Here is a 24,071-nt window from a genome sequence, read left to right as displayed (position 1 = left end):
CTAAACTAATGGCTTTTCCATATTTTCCTTTTGCCTGTGCTTTCCAGGCAGAGACCTGCACTTTAAAGGCTCCATGTCCAAGCACTCTTTTCTTCACCCCAGTGCTTTTCCTGTGAAAACCCACTCTTTAAAAAACTGAATTGCAACAAACAACAAATCAAATTTTCTGTGGATTGCTGTTCACTCCGATTCAGTGGTAAAGAGTGGGCTTTCCTGGGGAAAGCTCTGGAGCAAAAAGAAAAATGAAAAAGAACGCCTGGACATGGAGCTTTATAGCATGGACCGTGCCTGGAAAGTGCAGAGGAAATGTAAGTGTGCATAAGCCTTGAGGAATCACTTTGATCCTGTAGTGTTTGCTACTAAAGCTGAAATGTAGTATTGTCTGCTAAATTCTCATATGTGTTTGCTAAACAAAATAATGGCTCTTCCCTGTTGGACATTATTTTCCTGCCTTTTCTTTTAAGAAAAAAAATGTCCTCTCTGCATAGATAGATCAGTTTGTGCTGATTTTACACACACACACACACACACACACACACACACACACACACTTTCAAACAGAAAATATGAGCCCATACATAGAGGGAATAAGGTGCTAGTTTTCTTGCAGCTTTTCCAACTGTCTCTATGTCTGCTTTTGCTGAAATGTTCATATGTCACTCCACTTCATTAGTTGTTCTGTGATGCTTCCCCGTAATAAGTAGCCGTGGTCAGCCACAATTCCCCATCTGCAGTATGAGCGTAATAAAATTGGCCTCCCTTACTGGGCTGCTGTTGAGAGCAAGGAGATGCTTATGTGATTGCTTGAGTGAAAAGTTGTAATATTAAAAGATAGAGTAGGATAAGACTACAAAGTGCTTTAAAGACAGAGACAATGAATTTGTGCTTGATGCAGAAGGTGATGTGAAGCCAGTGGAGGTATTTGAAGAGGAGCATCTCTTGGTCTGAGTGATGGGATGATACCAGCTCTCTCTCTGCATACCATTTGAATCAGGTGTGACTGTGTAAGTGCTGAACCAGTGGCTGTAAATCCTGACAAGACAAATGCACCAGTGTATTGGTGGGTGGTTCTTGTATTTGGGAAGTGGGAAGCCGCCTATTATGGATGGGGTTGCACTCCTGTTGAAGGTACTCCTGTATCCATCACCATCACTTGAGGTCCAAGTGGCCACAATGACAAGAAATGCCTGGTATGCCAGCTGTTGGTCACTCCTGGTAAGCTTTCGTTCTGGTAACCTTCTGTGTGGTTTACTATAATGCAGTCTATGCAGGACAGGCATCCCCAAACTGCGGCCCTCCAGATATTTTGGCCTACAACTCCCATGATCCCTAGCTAACCAGTGGTCAGGGAAGATGGGAATTGTAGTCCAACATCTGGAGGGCTGAAGTTTGGGGATGCCTGATGTAGGGGTACCTTTGGAGATGATTTGGAAGCTGTTGATACAGAATGTTGCTCCTAGGGCAGGCATCCCCAAACTGCGGCCCTTCAGATGTTTTGGCCTACAACTCCCATGATCCCTAGCTAACAGGACCAGTGGTCAGGGATGATGGGAATTGTAGTCCAAAACATCTGGAGGGCCGAAGTTTGGGGATGCCTGTCCTAGGGTAACAAAATGGTGCAAGAAATAGGAGCCACATCACACCAACTCTACATTATCTGTGTTGGCTGCTTGATATATTTTCAAGTCCAGTTTGGGGTGTTGATTCTGACTTATAAAACCCTAAATGTCTTGGGTTCCAGATACTTGAAGAATCTCTTCCTATATCTGCCAGCTGAGCCTTTCAGGTGGTGTGAAAGGGAGGCCTTTCCTGTGGCCCCAATGATGTGCATTGTACATATTGTGCAGGGGACTTGGGAGAGGGACCTTTTGTTAGGGCGCCAACAGGTTGGTGTGCTGAAGGCAGCAGTTGGATGCAAATGGAGCCCAGGTCCAGCGGTCCGGGTCAGGAACCAGCCGAGGTTGGGTATCAGCACTGCGGGTCAGGCGAAGCCGAAGTCAGGAGCAGTCCGCGTCAGGAACCAGCTGAGGTCAGGTATCAGTACTGGGGGTCAGGAGAAGCTGAAGTCAGGAGCCGAAGTCAGGAACACCAGAATCAGGAACAGGACAAGCAAGGACAACCACGTGCTTCAGCGCAGCAGTTGCAGGTGCTGGCGAGGGAAGCAGCAGGCCTTCCTTAAGTAGCTGGCTCATCACAACGCCTTTTACGAGCTGCAGCTGCCTCCACTTGTTCCCTCCATTTCTCAGCTCTATGCTCTACAGCTGAGAGGGGAGGGGGCACGCCGGCTCCTCTCCTCACAAGGGCCTCATTCTGCCTCCTTCCTCCACCTGTTCTGGTCTTCCCTCTTCCCTATCTGATTCTTCCTCTTCTGAGGAGTGCCGCCACCAGTCTTCTCCAGGTATGAATTTCTCCATTTCCGCAGATTCTTCCGTGGGGGCATCCTCCCCAGGGGGGGGGGGGCTTGCCACCATTCCTCCTCGTCCGGCTCAACCCTGACACCTTTCTATGGTGGCACTATCCCATTTGTGAAACTCCTTTCTCCTGGAGTTGTGTCAATTATCCTCAGTTTAAGACTCTCTTATTCACCTGGGCTTTGGGGACATCTGAATGTTTTGTGCTGGTGTTTTGTATTGATCTGCTGCTGTATTGCAATGAATTATACATTTTATTTTTATTGATTAAAATCCACTGAAAAAGGTTGTGGTATTTATCTTGTTTTGTATTTTATTCCCATATGATTTACTTGATGATGGGTGATTATAAAAAAAGTAAGTTGCAGTTCAACTCTAAATCTAGTTAGCATGGCATCTAATAATGTTTGATAATTAGTTTCTGAGTTCTGTTTAATAACCAGATTATGATTTGTATGCATAGAATTCATGTTTTCTGACAGTAAGAAAATGCTTCATTGAAAGCTGTATTATGGACACATGGTGGCAGCAATGGGCTGTTACAATTTTTTCTTCCCTCTACAGAGCACATCATTGTTTCTACCAATAGACTTTTCTGTCTGTTTATTTACTTCTTTTTCACAGTGGGTGGGGAGGGAAACCCCATGCTGTAGCATCAAAGTGCATATCTATTTGGCGTGGGTGTGAAGAGAGGGAAGAACAAAATATTCTGCACAGCAGAAGTATGTTAAGAGAGGATAGTTGTCGCTTAGTTTGGTGTAGAAGGGTGGTTAAGTAGTGTGAGGTACTTGAGCTGGGGAATCACTGGTTCAACTGTCATCTCATCCATGAACTGACCATGGATCTTAGGCAAGCCACTACCATATTTACTTGAATGTAATGCACACCGTTTTTGGGGCCAAATTACGTCATTGAAATTAGTGTGTGCATTAGATTTGACAGCACCAGCAAATACTTTTTTGGTTTCAAGGTTTGGAAAATTGAGGTGCGCCTGTAAATATTTCATGTAAATATGGTATTTTTAAACCTTAGCGCCCCTCTCCCCCAGTCTGCAATATGGGGGATAACATTGGTTTATCATATGGGGTTGTTATAAAGTAAAGGTTGTGAGATTATTATGGAGCTATTGAGCACTCAAAAATGCTATATAAATTATATGCATAATTGGGCTAGGTATGCTGAGCCCAATACTTTTTTATTTTTGGTAGTTCAGGCTAAGATGCTTTTGCAAAGTCTAGACTAGATTGATCAGAGGTCCTAGTACCCACAAAGTACAAGCTACACTTAGTATCTGTGTCTTGGGGTGCACTGGAATGAATAACTGCTTCTTCTAAAATACTAGGGGATTTCAGGAATTTGCTGCTACATCCTAGCTACAGTATGCCCAGGCAAGGGACAGAAGGTGAAATAGCAGCCATAGGCAAATAGAAGCAGACATGAGAAGCAGTTTATCATAAAGTGCATGTTGTCTGTTAATTTATAGATTAGTCCAGCTTGCCTGGATGTGGTAGATGGCAGAGAAGGAGAGAGAAAGGAATGCCAGGTGCTTGATGGATGACTGCTTAAAGTGATTGCATAACATCCTCCCCATACATTTCTAGATTGATCTGCAAATCTTTGTCTTGATCAGCTTGTGTGAACAATTGGTTCTCCTCTGTTACCCAGGCTGTCTTCACAGTTGGCCACACACTCCTTTCTAATGTGTGTGGTCTCCCTTATCTTTTCCTCTTTTCACATGTGAACTCATCCTGTGAACATTGTTTCTCCTTGGTGCTCCCTCAAGCTATTTGTCAACCCATTTAATACAGATAGATGAGCTCCTAGGAGCAGTTTCACTCTGAAGTGACTAAGTGAATAGTTTGCCTGGGGCCTCCGGCCTCATTTCCCCAGGTGTTGTTGGTACAGCTCAGAGGAATTCTTTAGACCTTGATAATAACAGCCAAATACAAAGACAAAGCACTGCATTTTCCTGAAGTCTGTTGAAGCAGAGGCTCTGTGCAAACGGTTGCAAACGTTTGGTTGCAAACGGACTTCAGACATGGTTAGGAGTTCTGGCTTTGCATTTTCATTTGTTATATTGGCTAGTTGTATGGGAAATACCCCAAAGTGCCCCATGTGCCCCATTTTTTCTGCAGGCATGACTCAAAGGCAAAAGAGAAATGTGTTTTTTAGGGGGGGGAGTTGGGTCTAACAAACTGTAAGGGTTGAAGACAAAAGCTCCAGCACCCTCTCCCCTAAGAGCCCCCTCCATTGCAGGGGGTTGGACTAGATGACCATTGGCGATCCCTTCCAATTCTATGAATCTTTGATTCTAAATGTGGCCCTGGCTGTTGGGCTCATGCTGCCCAATAATGTTGACTGCAGAATGTAGCATGTAAGCAGGCGTCCAAGGCAGCTAGATCTGGAAAATAGGAAGTGGGGGCATTTAACCTAGGACATAAAGGGGGAAGGAATGAGCCTCAGAATGGGGATTCAAGCCCCAAACTCTCCCTCTCTCTGGATCCTTGAAGGTATCTGAAGAAATGTGCATGCACACGAAAGCTCATACCTATGACAAACTTAGTTGGTCTCTAAGGTGCTACTGGAAGGATTTTTTTTATTTTGTTTTGACTGTGTCAGACCAACACGGCTACCTACCTGTAACTAGATCTTTGAAGCTGTGAGGAAATGGTGCTTTGGCTGGAAAACATCTTTCCTCAGACACACAACCATACCCACCTCAGCTAAATGCACCATTTCTCCCAGGAATTCTCACACCATTTGATCCGCATACTGATGTCTGGGGCATTTTCAAGGCTGGCATTTTATGGATTGACAACATTTATTCTTTAATACAATTTATTTCCAAAGTTGACACACAAGGAAAACTCTAGAAGCTTGAGAAGTCAAAGGCTCAAGATATGCTGCAAGGATACTCTGTTCTTTTCAGTTTCTACTGTATGCACAACCCCCAATAGAGAACTGTTGGGCACCAACCACAAAGCTGTGGCTGTATAGTTCAAGCCCAAAGGATTTGTGCTTTTCATTTTATAGCCTTTTAATTGTGAGTGCTTCCTGTTCTGTTCTATTTCTGTCAGTCCACAGGTCTAATAGTTACATAAGTTGGAGCTTATCTATATAAAACAGTAGTTGGACACCTGTGGCCTTGTTTTATGTGGCTCTCTGGGCACTGTAGACATTTTTTGCTTTCTGGAGGACTCACTTTCACTTCATGCCATGTTTTTGTGAGGTGAGACTGTAGAGATGGAAGAATGGCTAGGAAGAGAAATGCCCTTTTCAGGGTGAATGTGACATCACAAAATAATAGATGACAAAATTTCAGAAAGATAGCAAGAGAAGGGGGTAGATTATGGAAGAGAAAGCAAGAACAGATGGCCATGCCCACTGTTGGCATGTGACCCCCAACAAATTACCCCCAAGGAATTGTAGCTGGTTCCCACCTCTGATTTAAAGCATATTTGCCTTTTCTCAAATCTGTTGTGTGACTACAGATGAATGGAAAGTGGGGGGATAAAACTATATAACCCCTGCTGGGTATATGTGTGTTAGAGTTTCTCTTTATAACTCCTGAGTGGTGTATGTTACAGCCCGCATAAGGGATGCAAGTGATTTTAGCTCAAGTAATAAACATTCATACTTCCTATTTATTTTCTTTTTGGATATAGCAAACAGTACTTGTTTTTGTAACCAGGGTATTCTCTGAAACACTAGAATGTGGTGCCCTCCAGACATTATTGAACTCTGAGCTGCCATCAGCCCCAGATAGGTAAAGGGGCCCCTGACCATCAGGTCCAGTCGTGTCCGACTCTGGGGTTGCGGCGCTCATCTCGCTCTGTAGGCCGAGGGAGCCGGCGTTTGTCCGCAGACAGCTTCCGGATCATGTGGCCAGCATGACAAAGCTGCTTCTGGCGAACCAGAGCAGCACACGGAAACGCCGTTTACCTTCCCGCCAAAGCGGTCCCTATTTATCTACTTGCACTTTGATGTGCTTTCGAACTGCTAGGTTGGCAGGAGCTGGGACCAAGCAGCGGGAGCTCACCCCGTTGCAGGGATTCGAACCGCCGACCTTCTGATCAGCAAGCCCTAGACTCTGTGGTTTAACCCACAGAGCCACCTGGGTCCCTGCCATCAGCCCCAGATACCATGGCCAAAGGTCAGGGATGACGGGAGTTGTAGTCCATTGGCTATCACTGCACTAGATGAATACCTCTTCTAAACCCTACACAGATTGCTAATGTTTTTAAAGACAAACAATTGTAGGAGAAGAGTTGAATGCTGTACTAAAGAGACAAACTCAGGCATAGTTGGAGCCTGTCCACACTTCCACCTGTCCTGTGCTTAGAAAGCATGGGTCTGGGTGTTTTTCCGCTTGTCCCATGCCTTTGCCCCACAGTTTCCCACCAAATAACCTGCACTTTAACACTAAATAGAAGCAATTGTCAATACAGAGAAAGCCCAATTGACGTTTACTCCAATTCAGTGGTAAATAACGGGTTTTCCTGGGGGAAAGCAATGGGGCAAGTGGAAGTGTGGATGAGACCTTAGTTTCTGAAAATCTGCACAAAAAGCAGATATTCTCGTTTTCTTACATCCAACAGGCACATAATGCATGCTACTACAAGAGTATCTTATAGTGAATGTGTTATGTGGTAGAGGGTTGAACTGGGAGACCTAGGTTCAGATTCCCACTCAGTGGTGAAGCTGTTGGGTGAGCTTGGGCCATTCAACATCTCTCAGCTCACAGATTGTTGTGAGGATAAAAAGGCACATACCCTAAGGCAGGATATGACTATGAGCTACACTGTACATAAAGGTCTTGAATTTATAAATTGAGGCTGTTATCACTCAGAGGTGGGATGCAGCTAAGTCATACTCTGAGCAGACTCATTAAAATCAACAAATTTGACTAACGTAGTTATATTTACTCCACAATCATGAAATGTAACGCCACTTTCAAAGGAAGGATTTGGGAGAATCACATACAGTATACTGTCAAGGTTGGTTGAAATAGCAGCATCCACTTTGCAAACATTCAGTCCTTTCTCAAAGATTTATAGAACTGGTTAGAAGAGAGTCATTGGAAGTTGGACCTTTATGCTTCTTGTTTGATCAAAGTATATTGGCTTTCATTGATGGGAAGTGTAAATGTTTCCTTTTTGTGAAAAGGATATGCTAACAGTTTAAAAATGTGTACTGAGCTAGCAGCATTCTGTACATTAACAATTTGAGAGTGTTGGTAGCTTGGAAATACTTTGAACCAAGCTGCAGGCCTCAGCAGGGACAGAACTTGATGCAAAGTCTATTTTTGTTGAGACCACATTTGGAGTGCTATGTACAGTTCTGGTCACCTCACCTAAAAAAAAATATTGTAGTTGGAAAAGGTTCAGAAAAAGGCAGCCAAAATCATCAGAGGGATAGAACAACTGCACTGTAAGGAAAGGTTGCAGCGTTTGGGATTCTTTGGTTTACAGAAAAGGTGAGTAAGAAGCAAAACAATGGAAGTTTATGAAATTATGTATGGCATAGAGAAAGTGTATAGAGAGAATCATAGAATCATAGAGTTGGAAGAGACCACAAGGGCCATCCAGTCCAACCCCCTGCCAAGCAGGAAACACCATCAAATCATTCCTGACTGATGGCTGTCAAGCCTCCGCTTAAAGACCTCCAAAGAAGGAGACTCCACCACACTCCTTGGCTGCGAGTTACACTGTCGAACAGCCCTTACTGTCAGGAAGTGCCTCCTAATGTTTAGGTGGAATCTTCTTTCTTGTAGTTTGAATCCATTGCTCCGTGTCCACTTCTCTGGAGCAGTAGAAAACAAAATTTCTCCCTCCTCTATATGATCCTTTTAGATATTTGAACATGGCTATCATATCATCCCTTAACCTTCTCTTCTCCAGGCTAAACATACCCAGCTCCCTAAGCCGTTCCTCATAAGGCATTGTTTCCAGGCCTTTGACCATTTTGGTTGCCCTCTAGACTAGTTCCAGCTTGTCAGTATCCTTCTTGAACTGTGGTGCCCAGAACTGGACACAGTATTCCAGGTGAGGTCTGACCAGAGCGGAATACAGTGGTACTATTACTTCTGTTATAAAATCATATGGGGGGGGGTGTTGCAGGACACCATTATTAATGAACAGAGAGGGGTGACCGAATCTGACAGCTGCAGTTACCCAGAATCCCTCGCAACACCACCTTCTTCGCCTCTGCTCCACTCCAGAGACCCTCACCCCTCCCGCTTGGACGCAACCCCGCCTTAAGGAAGGCTTAAGGATCAGCATATGCACACATTTCCACATGACTAGCAACTTGGGAGCCATAATTCCCTGTCAATGGTATCTCATTCACAATGGAAGACTCCTCTGAACAAAAGATAGTGATCAACTCTTATGAAAATGTTAATTTCTCTATGTGTTTAGGAATTCACACCTGGGAGGGGTGATAGGAGGACTAGGAGATGTATCAAAAGTGCTCAGATTTCTACCTTGAACCCTCCTTTTTTGTGAGGTATTGATTACATAGCTGTGATGTAGGAATGATGTATTGGGGGCGTTTCTTGGTGATGGGGAAACTGATAAAAGTGGAGGTTCTCTTTTGTTCTGGGTTCCTTCCTTGTTCTCCTGCGTGAGGGGAAGGACCCTGTTGCAACAGCAAATAAAGGCTTTGCTTCTCAAACTTCTCTGGTTGGCCTCTGTTATATATTCTCCGACCGATGGAGAACCCAATAAGGCTCTTGTGCACCCCATAAGGGAATAAGAGCAGATTTTTGCTTAGAACACTTCCCTTGATCTAGACGCTATACTCCTATTGGTGCAACCCAGAATTGCATTGGCTTTTTTAGCTGCTGCATCACACTGTTGACCCATGTCAAGTTTGTGGTCTACCAAGACTCCTAGATCCTTTTCACATGTACTACTCTCAAGCTAGGTGTCACCCATCCTGTATTTGTGCCTTTCATTTTTTTGCCCACGTGTAGTATTTTACATTTCTCCCTGTTAAAATTCATCTTGTTTGCTTTGGTCCAGTTCTCTAATCTGTTAAGGTCATTTTGAAGTGTGATCCTGTCCTCTGGGGTATTGGCCACCCCTCCCAATTTGGTGTCATCTGCAAACTTGCTCAGGATGTCCTCAAGCCCATCATCCAAGTTTTTCCCAAGTCCCCCCCCCCCCATAAGGTTAGAATCTTTGAACATCCCATGAAGCTGAATGTTGGTAGATTCAGGATAGATAAATGAAAGTACTTCTTCACGCTTTGCATAGTCCAACTAGGGAACTGGCTCACCTAGGAGGCAGTGATGGCCATCAACTTGGATGGCTTTAAAAGAGGATTAGACAAATTCATGGAGAAGAGGGCTAATAGATGGCATCTAGCCATGATAACTATTCTCTGCAGCCACATTTGGAGGCAGCAGTGCTTCTGAATACCAGTTGCTGGAAACCATGGGAGGGGAGAATGCTGTTGTGCTCATATTCTGCTTGCTGGTTTCCCACAGGCATCTGTCTGGTAACTGTGAGAACAGTATACTGGACTAGACAGACCATTGGTTTGATCCAGTAGGCTGTTCTTATTGAGTGATTAGCATATCCATGCTTTTGTGTCTTGTGCCTGAAGCTTGAATGTATTTGAAGCTAAACTACTTTGGCTTCTGTTAAGAACTTCAAGGTGAATGTTGTTATTAGTTTGGCAACCTTGGTCGGCGTGAATGGCCAACTAATGAGACCGCCAGGAACACTAACAAAAATAATCTCTATGGTCCTTTATGATCAGAGATGCTTTCCTGACAGCTGAGAATCTCACTCTAGCATTTGAAATACAATATCCATCAGATTTTGGAGTGCCTGCAGAGCTCAGTTTGGGGGCAGAGAAGGTTTGGTGCCAATTTTGCAGTTAAATGGAGAAGGAGAATAGAGCTTTTGAGTTGGAAAGTAAAACACCTTGGTGTGTAGGGGTGCTCTCTGAGAATTTGATGCAGGGTCCTTGCATATGCTACTTGTTGTAGGAGTGTTTTATGTCCAATAGTGTATGTTTCTAAGATTTGCTTGTGCAGTTTTCTGGTTTTGTGCAAATCTGAGGGATAAAAACGGGGTTGGATTCCTTGTTCAGGAGTACACGGGAAATAGTTACAAGCACAGCCCAAAAAGGAGTGAAAGCATTGTGAATGGCAGAAAGTGACAGTTGATCCATCCATATTGGGTGAACCTGAATTTACAGAGGGAAACCATCATGTGAACTATGCAAATTAAATGGGAATGTAAAAAGCTGCAGACATATTCAAATGTGTGTGTGTATACAAGCCCCCAAATATTTTGGGAATATATACATACAGTACTGGTTGCAGGTTAGGTTACTGCTAGGCAAATCCTCTGGTTAGACTTCAATTTACTCTGCTTTAAAGTTACTCTACTATGGCTCTATTTACTCTGCTTTAAATTTACTCTACTATGCCTCTAAGCCCTACATCCCTGACTACTATTCCCATGGCTCATGAGAGTTAGATTGGATTGCCTTTCTGGCATGAGTGATGTGAGGCGTGTTTCTACTAAGCAGTTTCATAAGGGTTATAGAAGGATTACAGAAGCAAATGGATGGTTTGTTTTGTCTGATTCCCTCAAGCTTGACTCCTTGGTGAATACTTTAACCACTCATTTTTCACATACATACTCTGACAAATTGCCAAAGGGGATATTTCTTTACAGATATAAGAGGCAGGTGTATCTGTTGAGTGGGTGACAGAATGCCTGGATGTCATTCTTGCTATTACCACTTCCATCTTGCATGACTGAATAAATAGCCTTCTTTTCTAATCTATAAATGCAGGATATCAGTGTAGTTTATGGTGACATTATTTCACTTCTTAATATACTGGTCCTGAAAAATGGAACTGTAATAATACAGCACAGATCTTTAAAAGTTATGTTTACCTTTAAATTACCTTTGAATAGACCAATTTCTTCTTCTTCTTTTCAGCTTGCTAAACCATTGAGTGTTTTATTGTATCATCCTACTATATCTTTTGGTAGACTGCTTTGTTGGAACACAGTTCAGTCTGGCTCATATAACAGAGTGAAGGAGTGCATTTTATATCTAGGTCAGATTAGGTTTTGTTCTGGGCATCTGGTACCTTGGAGTGTCTTTAACCAGATGTACCCTTTCTTGAAAAGACACTACTGTAACAGTTACAGGCAATGTGTGGAGCAGCTCCAAAAGTGTCTGGATGGTTGAACAGTAATCCAGATGATAACATTCTCTGTACTGGTTACTTGTTCTAGTCTCTATTTAGAGGAGTGATTCTTACCTTGTTTTTAAAGTTCCAAAGTTTGTGTACTGTACTATAAGTATTGCCATCTCTTATAGGTCAACAGAAGCTAGGCAGGTATCTACTATAAGAAGGGACTTACAGAATCATAGATTTGTAGTTGGGAGGGACCCCAAGGGTTTCTAGTCCAACTCCCTGCAATGCAGGAATCCCAACTAAAGCATCCATGACAGATGGCCATCCAACCGCTGCTTAAAAGTCTCCAAGGGAGTCTCCATGGGAGTCTGTTCAACTGTCAAAACAGCTCTTATTGTCAGAAAGTTCTTCCTGAAGTTTAGTTGGAATCTTCTTTCTTCTAACTTGAAGCCAGATAGCATGATTTTGAGTGAGTTTTTCTGGATGTGCATATTGGTCTACAGGAGTGTCTCTGTACGGTACTTAAAGGATTTAAGGCACAAGCCCATACCACAAAGCTGCAGAAACTTTGCATATGCTTATTTATATAGATAACACTAAGAAAATGAAGATGGTGGGTGGCTTTATTATTATTATTTACCCGCCCTTCACCGTAAGGTCCCATGGTGGTTTACAGCATTAAAACACAGTACAGTGGTGCCTTGCTTAACGAATGCCCTGCTTAACGAAATTTCCGCTTAACGAAAGGATTTTTTGAGTGGAGCCTGCCTCGCTAGACGAATGCGTTTTACGAAAAATTTGTCTAGCGAATCGCGGTTTCCCATAGGAATGCATTGAAATTCAATTAATGCGTTCCTATGGGCAATTTTTTTAAAAAAAAAAATCCAATGCATTCCTATGGGATTCGCTAGATGAATTTTTTCGCTAAGAAAAGACCCATGGAACGAATTAATTTCATCTAGCGAGGCACCACTGTATTATTTTAATGCATCTTACAATCACATAAGTAAGGTGGGTCCTAAAAATATAAACCTCAAAAGCCAAGGTAAAGAGGTGCTGTGCTTTGGAGTTTAAAATTTAAAGTATTAATTTCACATATATACTCATGGGGTCTGAACTGGCAGTGATGGACCAGGAACCAGACCAGGAACCAGACCTTGAGGTCATAGCAGACAGCTAGATAGAAGATATTGACATGTAACAGCCATGAAAAAGGTAGATGCCATGCTAGGGATCGTTAGGAAAGGAACTGAAGTGGCCAGATCATAACACTGTTATACAAATCTATGGTGCGACCGCATCTGGAATATTATACAAATCTATGGTGTGACCGCATTTGGAATACAGTGGAACCTTGGTTTACGAACACCTCAGTTTACGAATTTTCGGTTTACGAACGCCGCGGACTCATCTGGAATGGATTAATTCACTTTTCATTACTTTCAATGGGAAAGTTTGCTTCAGTTTATGAACGCTTCAGTTTATGAACAGACTTCCGGAACCAATTACACCCATGCTTCAGGTTAAGTACGCTTCAGGTTGAGTACTCCGCGGACCCGTCTGGAATGGATTAATCCACTTTCCATTACTTTCAATGGGAAAGTTCGCTTCAGTTTATGAACGCTTCAGTTTAAGTACTCCACGGACCGTCTGGAACAGAGTAATCCACTTTCCATTACTTTCAATGGGAAAGTTCGCTTCAGTTTATGAACAGACTTCCGGAACCAATTGTGTTCATAAACCGAGGTACCACTGTACCCATATGTCCTATAAGGAAGGGGGAGGGTAAAATGTTTTAAAAGGAAGGGAAAGGGCAACCGATCTGCAGCTTGACCTCAAAGTCCTCAGTGTGTCAGAAAGTTAAAAAAGGCAAAATGTGATACATTATCTTCTCCCTCTTGCAGGCCTCGGGTATGTAATTATTAGTTGTGCTATTCATCTAAGTTTTACCCAGAGTAGACCTATGGACATTAATAGAGCTAACTTAGTTATGGTCATTAATTTTAATGAGTCTGCTCTGAGAAAGGCTTAACGAATGCCACCCAAAGCCTCCCCATGTATTTTAACTGTACCTTGGCATTATCAGTCTTTTTAACTCCATACTTATTGCTGACGTGGGAAAAGGGGGACCTAATTTGACTGACATGTATCCATATTTAGTAAGGAGAATTGGTCTCTGGCAAACAGCATCTTCTTCCTCTGCTTGGCCTTTTGCTTGGCTTTAGTGCCTTTAGGAAAGCCTCAAAAACATCTAAAACATGCTTTCAAGACCATGGTGATCTATACCTGTCATTGAATAAGTAAAATGAAAAGGAAAGCTCATTCACAGCACGCAGCAGAAATGGCAGCACTGGCCTGGATGACAGCCCTGAGAATGTCAGGGGTTTGTTTTTAATATTCAGCTGGCAGATTCCTTAAAAGTCTGTCTGCATATATTTTTTTAAATGTCACAGCATGGTCCTTGGCTAGCAGGTAGAGCAGTAAGACCTTTGGATTGGCAGTGGCAGCAGCTGCTGCTGCTCACTTGTTGCTTCACTCATAATAGACAGATAATTGGCACTGGCTTTAATTGGTCTCTTTCCTACAATTGGCATTGTTGAGTAACAAATAGATCATCTGCTACAGAAGTCAATGAAGCCTTCCACCGGATAATGTCTATGTTGTGCATAGTTTGCATAGTTGTTGCTGTGAGGCACTTATTCTCTCTATTGCTCAGATGTGAAAGATGTGTCATATTTCAGAATCTGACCCTTAAATTTGGTCTGATTTCTTTGTCAAGACAGAGTATACTGCCAGCCTTTTGGATTCATAGACATTCATTTAACTTATACATATAGACTCCAAAAATAAGGTTTACACAGAAATCCTTACAATGCATATAATCCATAAGCAGTGGCTACACGTGAGAATCCACTAATCCAAAATTGGAAGCTCGGGGACAAATAACATCTACTCTACCGTAAAATTACCTATGAGCAAATGAAACATGGAAACACATGATTTTATGACTAAAAATGTGTGGTGACAACCCTCAAACCTATTTTGACATAATCCCTTCTAACCTGGAAACCTTTTTCCTAACCCCAGGTGTACCTGGCTGCTTATGTTGTGATTATTAGTATTTGAAGAAAGGCACATGCTTGTATGACCTCCCCATGCCGGGGAAGGCAGGCGAGGCGGCGGCCAGGAGAAGAGAGCTTCTCCCCGCCACCGCCTTGCACACAGCCGGCATGGGACAGGGCTTCGGAGACCTTCTCCGAAGCCCCATCCCATGCCCCCGCCAGTCCCGCAGAGCCCATAGGAATGCATTGATTAAGTTTCAATGCATTCCTATGGGAAACCGGGACTCACTAGACGAAAAATTCGTTACACGAATTGACCCGTGGAATGAATTAATTTCGTCTAGCAAGGCACCACTGTATTAACTAGCCCTAAGCTTGCTGGTTATATTTGACTGCAATTTCCCCACAAACCCCTTTTCAGGCAAATATAATAATTGCATGCACAATTTAATAAACCACCCAGAGTCCCATCTTGACTTAAAGGTTCTCAAAACTGTGTTGTTTGGCTCTGGGTCAATTTGTACAGCACTCTTCTTTGGCTGCACATAAATATCAGTAACGGTAGGCAAGTTATCATGCTGGGAAATGTTTGCCATTTCTAATAAGCTTTTGAGAGACCCTAGGGCTCTCCAGAACATTGTTTGGGAACCACTGCCATAAGCTGCCGGTAGGATCACTAAATGATAAGACTGGTATTATTCCATTATTTTAAACACAGCATCATGAGCCCTTTGAAACCCTTTGTGTTCTAATGCCAGCCCGTACTTCTCTTTGAAGGTGGATCCGGAGAAATGCCGCTATCTTGTGGGTAGCATCTTGAGTGAAGGAGAAGCGAAGCCATCTGAGGAAGTGGTGCGCATGTTTCTGAAGTATGGTTTCAAGATCATCAACTTCCCAGCCCCTAGCCATGTTGTCATGGCAACTTTTCCCTACACGACTCCACTGTCCATCCATCTGGCAGTGAACCGTGTCCACACAGCCCTTGACGTATACATCAAGGTGAGTGATCCTATGTAACAAATCTTCTGTTTTAAGCCTGCTAGTTAAAGCCTCTCCTACTTTTGCCTTGTGAAGGTGATACACATTATCTTACATTATATTTTTTCCAATTAATCATGCAGCCTGAATCCTTTTGCCGTTGCTGGCTGTTAAGTATTATTTACCTGTGATACCGTCTTTCCTTTAGACTTTGCAAAAACAACAGTTATCTTTCGGGATCAGTGGCGTGTATGAAGTAGTGGTGGGGAATCTTTGACCGTTGGGCCTAATTAGGTCTGACAGGCCTCCCCATTTTGTCCACAAGAAACCAATCCCACCTGCCGTAAACTTGATGACATTTATTATGTCATAAATAGGTCCAGTAAGGTCATGGCTGAGCCAATAAGTGATCTGCATGGCTTTTCTTTTCTTTTCTTTTCTTTCACTGATGATCAGCAGATGGGCAGTGCTTTCAGAGGGCTGTGCATAGCACTTTGCAGCCCTGACTGTTATCTGATTTTAAGGACTTCAAAGTGTTGTACAGGGCACTCCGTAAGCATTTCCAATCAACTGATGATTTGTACTTGCAGGAAGCTCTGCGCAATGGTTTGAAGACTCAACAATTGGAGACTTTAAAGTGCCATGTCGTGGATCACCTAATATTATTCTGACACCAGGTGATTGACAAGTAGGCAGCCCTACCCACCTGTCAACTTTGACCCAGAGGATGTTGGGGAGATAGGGATCCAGCCCACAGACCAGATCCATTTCCCCATCCCTGGTATAAAGTTCTGCACAAGGTTTTGAAATATTCACTGTTATGATGAAAATATGGGGGTTTTTTTGCTTGTAATCTTCTTCATGTGTACCAGTGGAATACACTTTCTTACCATCCCAAAAGGACTGGGATGATTTTTTTGCTAAATATGTTTGAAACTAAAAGTTTCTTGGCCTCATAGATATTTTCTCAGAGAATGCCAATTTTGTGTTTATGTATGTATGTATGTATGAATGAGTGGGCTTCTCAATTTGCTTCTCAAATTCGTTTCTTTGAGCCACACATTCAGAATAAACACTTGCTCATGCCACACCAACTTTTTGATTAATAATAAATATGTTAGAAAATAAACAACAACAACTCCTAGCAGTGCTTAATCTATAACATAGAACATAATTACTTTATAATATTATCTTGGGACATCCAGAAAGTATGCTATGCCATGCCATGCCATGCCATGCCATGCCATGCCATGCCATGCCATGCTATGCCCAGGGCAGTCTCGAGCAGGTCGCGCGCCCTGGCGCTGAGGGGCAGAAATCACTCCGGCGCCCCCGCCCTTGCAGGGCGCAGCATGGCTTCCGTGCGGCTTTGCCACGCAGCGCCCAGCCTACCGGCCCAGTGCCCTGGCACCCCGCGCCACCGGGACTCTACCTAGAGCTGGCCCTGGCTATGCTGAAATGTTTACATGTTTATTTGATTGTTCTTGAATCTTCCTGCCACACTTGCCATCCACTCCATCCACTTCCCTTTGAGAACCACTGTTATAGATGGAGGGCCCCTAGTGCTGTAAACTGCAAGCAGGGTTGCATTAGCCATCCACACTTCAGGGGTCTATCCTTTTTGGGGGCATGTATGCATGTCACTATGGGCAAGCAAGACAAAGCTTTGTGAGAAGTGTGGTTTCCTCCCCTTTCCCCTCATTTGTCACTTTCTCTTCTCCTGACATTTTGAAGCAGATGCATCTCAGTGCCATTTTAGCCCCTTATTTTGTATTTGTACCTGTGTACACGTATGCAGTTATTGAAGCAGTGAAATTGCAAAAACTTTAAAAAGTTGTATTTTTTTAAAAAAAGACAATGCCTGCAGCTCAGGGCAAGAGGGTTGCAACTTATATTCTGCGTTAACATGATTATGGATTGGGCTGTAGGTCCCATGGATTTCACCTGGAAATGCCCTTCTCCAGTGTAATTAATTTCACAATGGGACCTAATCAGATATCCTGATGCAGTCAGTGTTACAATATGGATAGAAAATTTACAGGCTTGATTTTTCCTTGTTAGTTGTGTCATTCTACTGTAGTATAATTGCATTAAAAACAAATTGTACTCGACTGCCGCCCAGGGTGAATAGATTGCAGCCTTATAGGGTTTGGGCCAGAGCCACGTGCACATCTGTACTTGGAAGTAAGCACTGATGTTTTCAAAGTAATCTACTAATTAAATAACTATTTGAACTGTGTAGGTTGAGGAAACCTCATTACAGGAAGCAATTAATTAAGGCAGAGAGCTGGTAGATCAGGAGAAAAAGGACTTATGGTGCAGGATGTGAAACATGCTCTGAAACCAGAAATTCATGGCAAGCAGCTGAGGAGGAGAGTCTGTCCCAACATGTCATCTACCTCCCCCGGGAACATTTCTTCTCACTCTGCCTCCATCACACATTTTACTGTCCATACCTGCAAAGATATTGAACTGCTATTCTGTCCTTCCCCTCCTTAGCAGATTTTCTGTGTTTTTGTTTGTTTGTTTGTTTGTTTTAAAGAAAGGTAGAGGAAGGTAAGAAAACATGGGAGGATTGCAATTGGCTTATGAAGTTGTCTGGACTCCCCAAAAAATTGCACAAAGGAGACATGGCAATTTCACAGCAACAATCTTGCCTAGAAGGAGAGGGGGGGGGATGTGATTTTGAAGGGAATGCATTTAGGTTCCCATGTACCTTTTGTACATCACAAATGTTTCCATTCATAAATCTCCTATATAATAGAGCACAACTGATTCCCATCTCCTGTCAAACTAATTCCCTATCACCAACTTTTACCTCTAAAAAGCACATCCCTACAATCTTATCTGACTCCTGCTAAAACATTTGCTACTGTTTCCTAGCACCCTGTGTGAGAGTTTTCCTTCATCAGAATTGACAGCTTTACGTGCTTTTTTGTCTGCCCTATTGCGAACCAGCAAAGAACACTCTTTGGAAAGACTGCCATTCAGTTATCTTGTTTATTTCCCATCTCTGATAAGGAAGCGTAGCTGAATGGACATAACCTGCAAGAGCGTTATTTAGTTCAGAAGGGAGAGACTGTTTAAAAGCCAAAGGACAGTGCAATTCAATTCAGTTTTCATGTAGGTCATCCCCATTCTCTGGAATTTTATCTCTTCCCCAACCCTGCCCTAGTTGCTTAGAATGCAGGCGATCTTGAGGAGAAGACAAAAGAACAGTCAAACTTGGAAACCTCTATGGATTGCAATGTACTTTATAGCTGCTTGATGTAATAAAGGTAGACCGTGAATGAAGAAGTGTTGGTATGTGGTATATACCAACACTTATATAATGTTTAATAGATTATTGTGTTTATTTTTCTTTTGGAAGCCGCCCAGAGTGGCTGGGGAAACCCAGCCAGATGGGCGGGGTATAAATAATAAATTATTATTATTATTATTATTATTATTATTATTATTATTATTATTATTATATCTACTTCAAATGAGCACTCTTCCTGTTTCCTTTCCTTTTGAGCAGAGATGGACTACCATAGCTAGTTATATGTTAAGTCACATACATGTGATGTCTGCGAAATATGGACAAATAGAAAGTGCATTGAGTCCAAGATACTTCTTTGAGGACCAGAACTGGTTAAAAAAAAAGAGGTAGACATGCAGTTGTACTCACCTTGCTATGACACTGAAGCAACCAGTTTGCAAATATTTTTGTTCATTTGTACAGGAAACTTATTTATGAAATGTCGTTTCTCTGCAACAATTGCAGCCTGGTGGAATGCTTTGAAATCAACTAGGTTCAAGGTACAGTAGGGTGTATGTAGGCTGCTTTGACACAGCAGTTCATAGTGGAGTCAGGATTCCTCCATACTGGTGCTGTATTGCAGGTGTATTTGCAATGTCATTCACATAATAATAGTGCATTATCAAAGGATTTAGTTTGCTTTAGTTTGTTCTGTGATGCTTCCCCAATACTATCACTTTATTGCTGGGGATGTAGTGCAACAAAAGGGGGACCAAAATAAACTAGACCATTTGTGCTGTAAAAAGCTATGGGACCTCAGCAAGACATGATCTGGGTTTGATACTCCCATTGTTCCAGTCGCATTGGCAACCCACCTTTGGCGACTGGGTGGAGATGTCTGGGTGCCACCTCTGCGTCTAGGATCTCTCCATATGCCCGACTGCAGTCTGTTTGTCCGCCGGGCAGTTTCTCCGCTGTTTGCAGAGCGGCAGCAGAAGAGGTGCTACCGCTCTACACCACAAAACACCTGATTCGCCCAGCAGAGCAACAGCAAAAGAAGCTTCTTCTTCTTCTTCTTCTTCTTCTTCTTCTTCTTCTTCTTCTTCTTCTTCTTCTTCTTCTTCTTCTTCTTCTTCTTCTTCTTCTTCGACTGCCTTCAAAGAGGACCTGCAGAAGCACCAGGAAGCACCAGTGCTTTGTGCTTCCTGTTGTAGTATCTTCCCCATCCCAACTCATCATTGTTTGAAAGGAATCTCTTGCATCTCTTATAGCAGGTTGTTTTCCACAAATGTTCCTGTAAGGAAAGTGATGGATAGACTGTTGGAAATGACAGAGCCTTCATTATGGGATTCCCCCTGTCGCTCTTGCCAGGTAGCTATGACACTCACATAGTTGTATAAAAAAAATCCCTGCTAAACTATTATTTCTTTCACGTTACTAAACATGTCTGGATTAAATTTGCGCCAAAATCTGGTTTTTAAAACAGAAAATCTATAGTGTCTTTAAAAAAGAAATCTCTATATAAATAAAAAAGTGGTGACTAGACATTCTGTTTTTGCGCCTACAATCCAAGTCCCAGGAGCAATGTGGCTCCTAACTTTTGTATCCCAGTTTCTAACACTCATTATGAGATATTTACTGATTGGAAATGAAGTGGTGTGACCATCATAAAACTTAAGCATGATAGACCTGATATCATCATGCACACAGATAATTGAATGTGAAGTAAAAAAGACATTTGGAGGGGCCCTCAGTGCCTATCATGCATGCATATTTTGGGCAATATACATGCAACATCCCCCCCCCCGTTTAATCTGGAATTAATGTTTCCGCAATAACACCCCCCCAGGATTAAAGGGGGGGGGATGTGGAATGGCATTTTCATGGGGATGGTATTGCCTAAATTTGTGTCTATGGGCAGCACCATTTCCCTAATAAATGGCTGTGTGCAAATGCCCATTGTTCAGCATTTGCACACTACCGGTAGTTTCCTTTGCCCCCAACTTATGGGTAAATGCACAAGCCTTGTTGAAGCTTGCGCTGATAATATGGGCAGTAGAAAGTGAGTAAGGAAACCAGTGCTATTAAGTGTGCACTTTGTGTGCAAGTCTACGTTTTTAATAGCAACGTCAGATTTACCAAATTTACACTTGCTTTATGGTGCAGAGATGACATTTGGATGCTCCAGGAAAGGTCCTGGAGAGTGCATCTGTAACATAAGCAGTCAAATCATTAAAGCTAAAAAAGGAGCTACAGATAGTGCTGGGAACACCTGGTAGCTTTTTAATGAGAGCTGCCTTTCTGGTTTAAAAAATAAATACATCCAAAATCCTTGGTGCTTATATTTTTCAAACTGAATGAAGAACAGAGATTTATCCAAAGCTGAAACTTTACTTTTTCAACCTAGTGAGATAGAAATCTTGGGCAAATGTGCATCAAATTTATGATTGCTTTGTGTGTGTGCCTCTCTTGGGAACTTGAAACAGGATATTTTTATTGCAGATTTCAGTCATGGAGTTTCTGTGAATGAGGTTATTGAGGTAATGTAACTTGGTTATGGGGCATATTAGAGGGTTAGTCAGTTATAGGTTTGGGGGTCTTCCAGTTGACCCTATTTAAAAGTAAATCTAAAAGCAGACGGAAAACTTTCCATTTTTACAAATATGGAGTTGAAATTCAGAAATTTGAAATGATAATACTTGAGGAAGAAAGAGTTAGGTACGTGCCTGTGGATCTGAGAGTTGTGATTCTAACCAAAACCAGAGGCAAATGAGCAGAACACAGATTAATTACTAAGGGACTGCTATCAGAACTACCTGTTCTTTTTAGAGGCATGTTCTTCCTTACCTTTTATTGATTTCCTTAATGTAAGTCTAGAGCTGGAAAAATACAAGGGCTCTAGCTGCTGAGGCTCCTAGAACCATAATCCTAAAAAAGTACCAGTAAATTCTCTCTATTCTATAGAGGGACTCAAGTTGTTTGAATGGTCTGAAGTTTGGACTTGGTTTGGTGAGCTATCCAATCAGTGTGTGCTTCAACCACTTTTCAACCATATAATAATAATAATAATAATAAATAATAATAATAATTTATTACTTATTACTTATACCCTGCCCATCTGGCTGGATTTCCCCAGCCACTCTGGGCAGCTTCCAACAAGAGATTAAAAATACATTAAAACACCAGTCATTAAAAACTTCCCTAAACAGGGCTGCCTTTAGATATAAAGGTATAGGGGTGTGCAACACGGCCTCCTGTCATTGCCAGACAGCTTGAAGTAGCTGGGTTGGACATACCTGGTATTAACTAGTGGGAGCTTGGTCATCTGTTGTAGACTAGTCAACAGATAAGAACCTTCTGTCTTCTGCACTTCTGTCTTCAGTTACTCAACTCCATTGTGGTCAGCCTTTCTGGCAAGAGTTTGTATTTGAGTCAAGTATGAAGTATGAGAAAGTGCATATGCAACCCTGCCACATGCCTTGGTGTAGTTTTTTGTCTTTTGTCTTACTGAACTGAGGAGGGGTGAGGCATGTTGGTCTGACAGGCCCATAGGTTATTTCCAGGGGTGTGCTACATACTTCCAGTACCTGTGGCACTTGTCTAGGCACTATTACAATAACTCTCCAAAATTAGACTGTGGCTTTTCAGAGTTGCTTTGATATACTACTGCCTTTCTGCTTTGACATTTGAGGTAGTTTACAGTACTAAACTAAGAGAAAGAATAATAAAAAGAGCTGTTTGGAATCTCATCAAGAGATGATAGCAAGAGCGCCTTGATCTGGGCTGCTTTTGTTTTCTTTTTGGGACCTGTTTTCAGCCCAGGTAAGACCTTCTTTTACAGTTATCCAGACCTCTTTGCCTACTTGCTTGCTTCCCTTTTTATTTTTCTTGAGTCGAGGACTCTCACAAGGCCAGTGCACTCAGAATTGCTCCATCGCTAGATTTTTTAATTCCAATATCCTGGCAAAAGCAATAAAGAGTATTGTGCCACCATAAAGGCTAACTTGTTTATTATAGCACTAGTGTCATTGAGCCCGTTAAGTAAACGGGCGCTAGAACATATGGTGTCAAACATTTGTAAAAACCTTCGCGAGCGGAGCCGCACGCGCGCCTGTCGCTTGCTGGCTCACGCGGGAGGACGCACGCGCGCATTCCCTCCCCGAAACCCTGGCACTTCTTTGGCCTCTCTTCATCCCCTCACCGGCTTTTAACACACCCACCACAGCCAACCCGCCCGCACCCCCCAACCCGCCCGCCAGCACCGCGGCTTCCCTCCTTCTCACCTTTCCTCAGTGGCAGCGACGGCGCTGCCTGAGCCCATAGAGTCCTTGCTCCCACTCGACAGCCGCCCCCCCAGTACAGTGGTGCCTCGCTAGACGAATTTAATTCGTTCCGGCGGTCAATTGGTCCAACGAAAAATTCGTCTTGCGAGGCACCGTTTCCCATGGGAACGCATTAAAAGTTAATTAATGTGTTCCTATGGGCTCCGGGGACTGGTGCAGTGGCGGCGCTTGCTCACTTGGCTCCCTGGAAGGCAGGGAGACAGGCGGCAACAGCCCCACAGCTCTCCTTGCTGTTTGCGGTGAGGGGAGAGGAACGAGCGGGGAGAAAGCAGCCCTTTCTCCTCCTTCGTTCCTCTCCTCCCGCCGCCCGACAGATCCGGCCTTTGGCTCTGTTGGGCGGCAGCACACTTCGGCTCCGTCCCCCAGAGCCGAAGTGCAGCGGTGTGGGGGCTTTCGCTTTCACACCGCCGGGCTTTGGCTCCAGGGGACGGAGCCGAAGCACGGCAGTGCGAAAGCCCCCGCACAGCCGCGGGCTTTTTGCCGCCGCACTTCGGATCTGTCGGGGGGGAGGGAGGAACGGAGGACCCATAGGATCCAAATCCAAAGTGCGGCGATCCAAAGTGCGGCGGTGCGGCAGCAAAAAGCCCGCGGCTGTGCGGGGGCTTTCGCACTGCCGTGCTTCGGCTCTGTCCCCTGGAGCTGAAGCCCGGCGGTGTGAAAGCGAAAAGCCCCCGCACCGCTGCACTTCGGCTCTGGGGGACGGAGCCGAAGTGCGGCAGTGCAGGGGCTGCTTTCCCCCAGCCGCCTGGCACACAGCTGCTTGCCTTCGCAGCCCCCACACCGCCGCTCTTCGGCTCTGAACCCCGGATCCGAAGTGTGGGGGTGTTTTGTCGCCTGCCTTCCCCAAGCCAAGGGGAAGGCAGG

The 24,071-nt window shown here is 43.5% G+C and overlaps 1 protein-coding gene across 4 annotated transcripts in view; it reads left to right on the top strand.

Annotated features, from left to right (window-relative positions):
- TEX264 (testis expressed 264, ER-phagy receptor) overlaps positions 1 to 24,071 on the top strand; it is a 160,991-nt gene that overhangs the window by 29,700 nt on the left and 107,220 nt on the right. For all 4 annotated transcript variants that reach the window (XM_060271521.1, XM_035106078.2, XM_060271523.1 and 1 more), the window contains exon 4: positions 15,423 to 15,644. In XM_060271521.1, the coding sequence (XP_060127504.1) occupies positions 15,423 to 15,644 (222 nt within the window). The remainder of the gene's footprint in view (positions 1 to 15,422; positions 15,645 to 24,071) is intronic.

Source organism: Zootoca vivipara, chromosome 2 (assembly GCF_963506605.1).
Source record: "Zootoca vivipara chromosome 2, rZooViv1.1, whole genome shotgun sequence".
Classification (NCBI taxonomy): Eukaryota; Metazoa; Chordata; class Lepidosauria; order Squamata; family Lacertidae; genus Zootoca; species Zootoca vivipara.
Note: the sequence above shows the minus strand (reverse complement) of the source record. Positions and strands in the feature narration are given on the sequence as shown.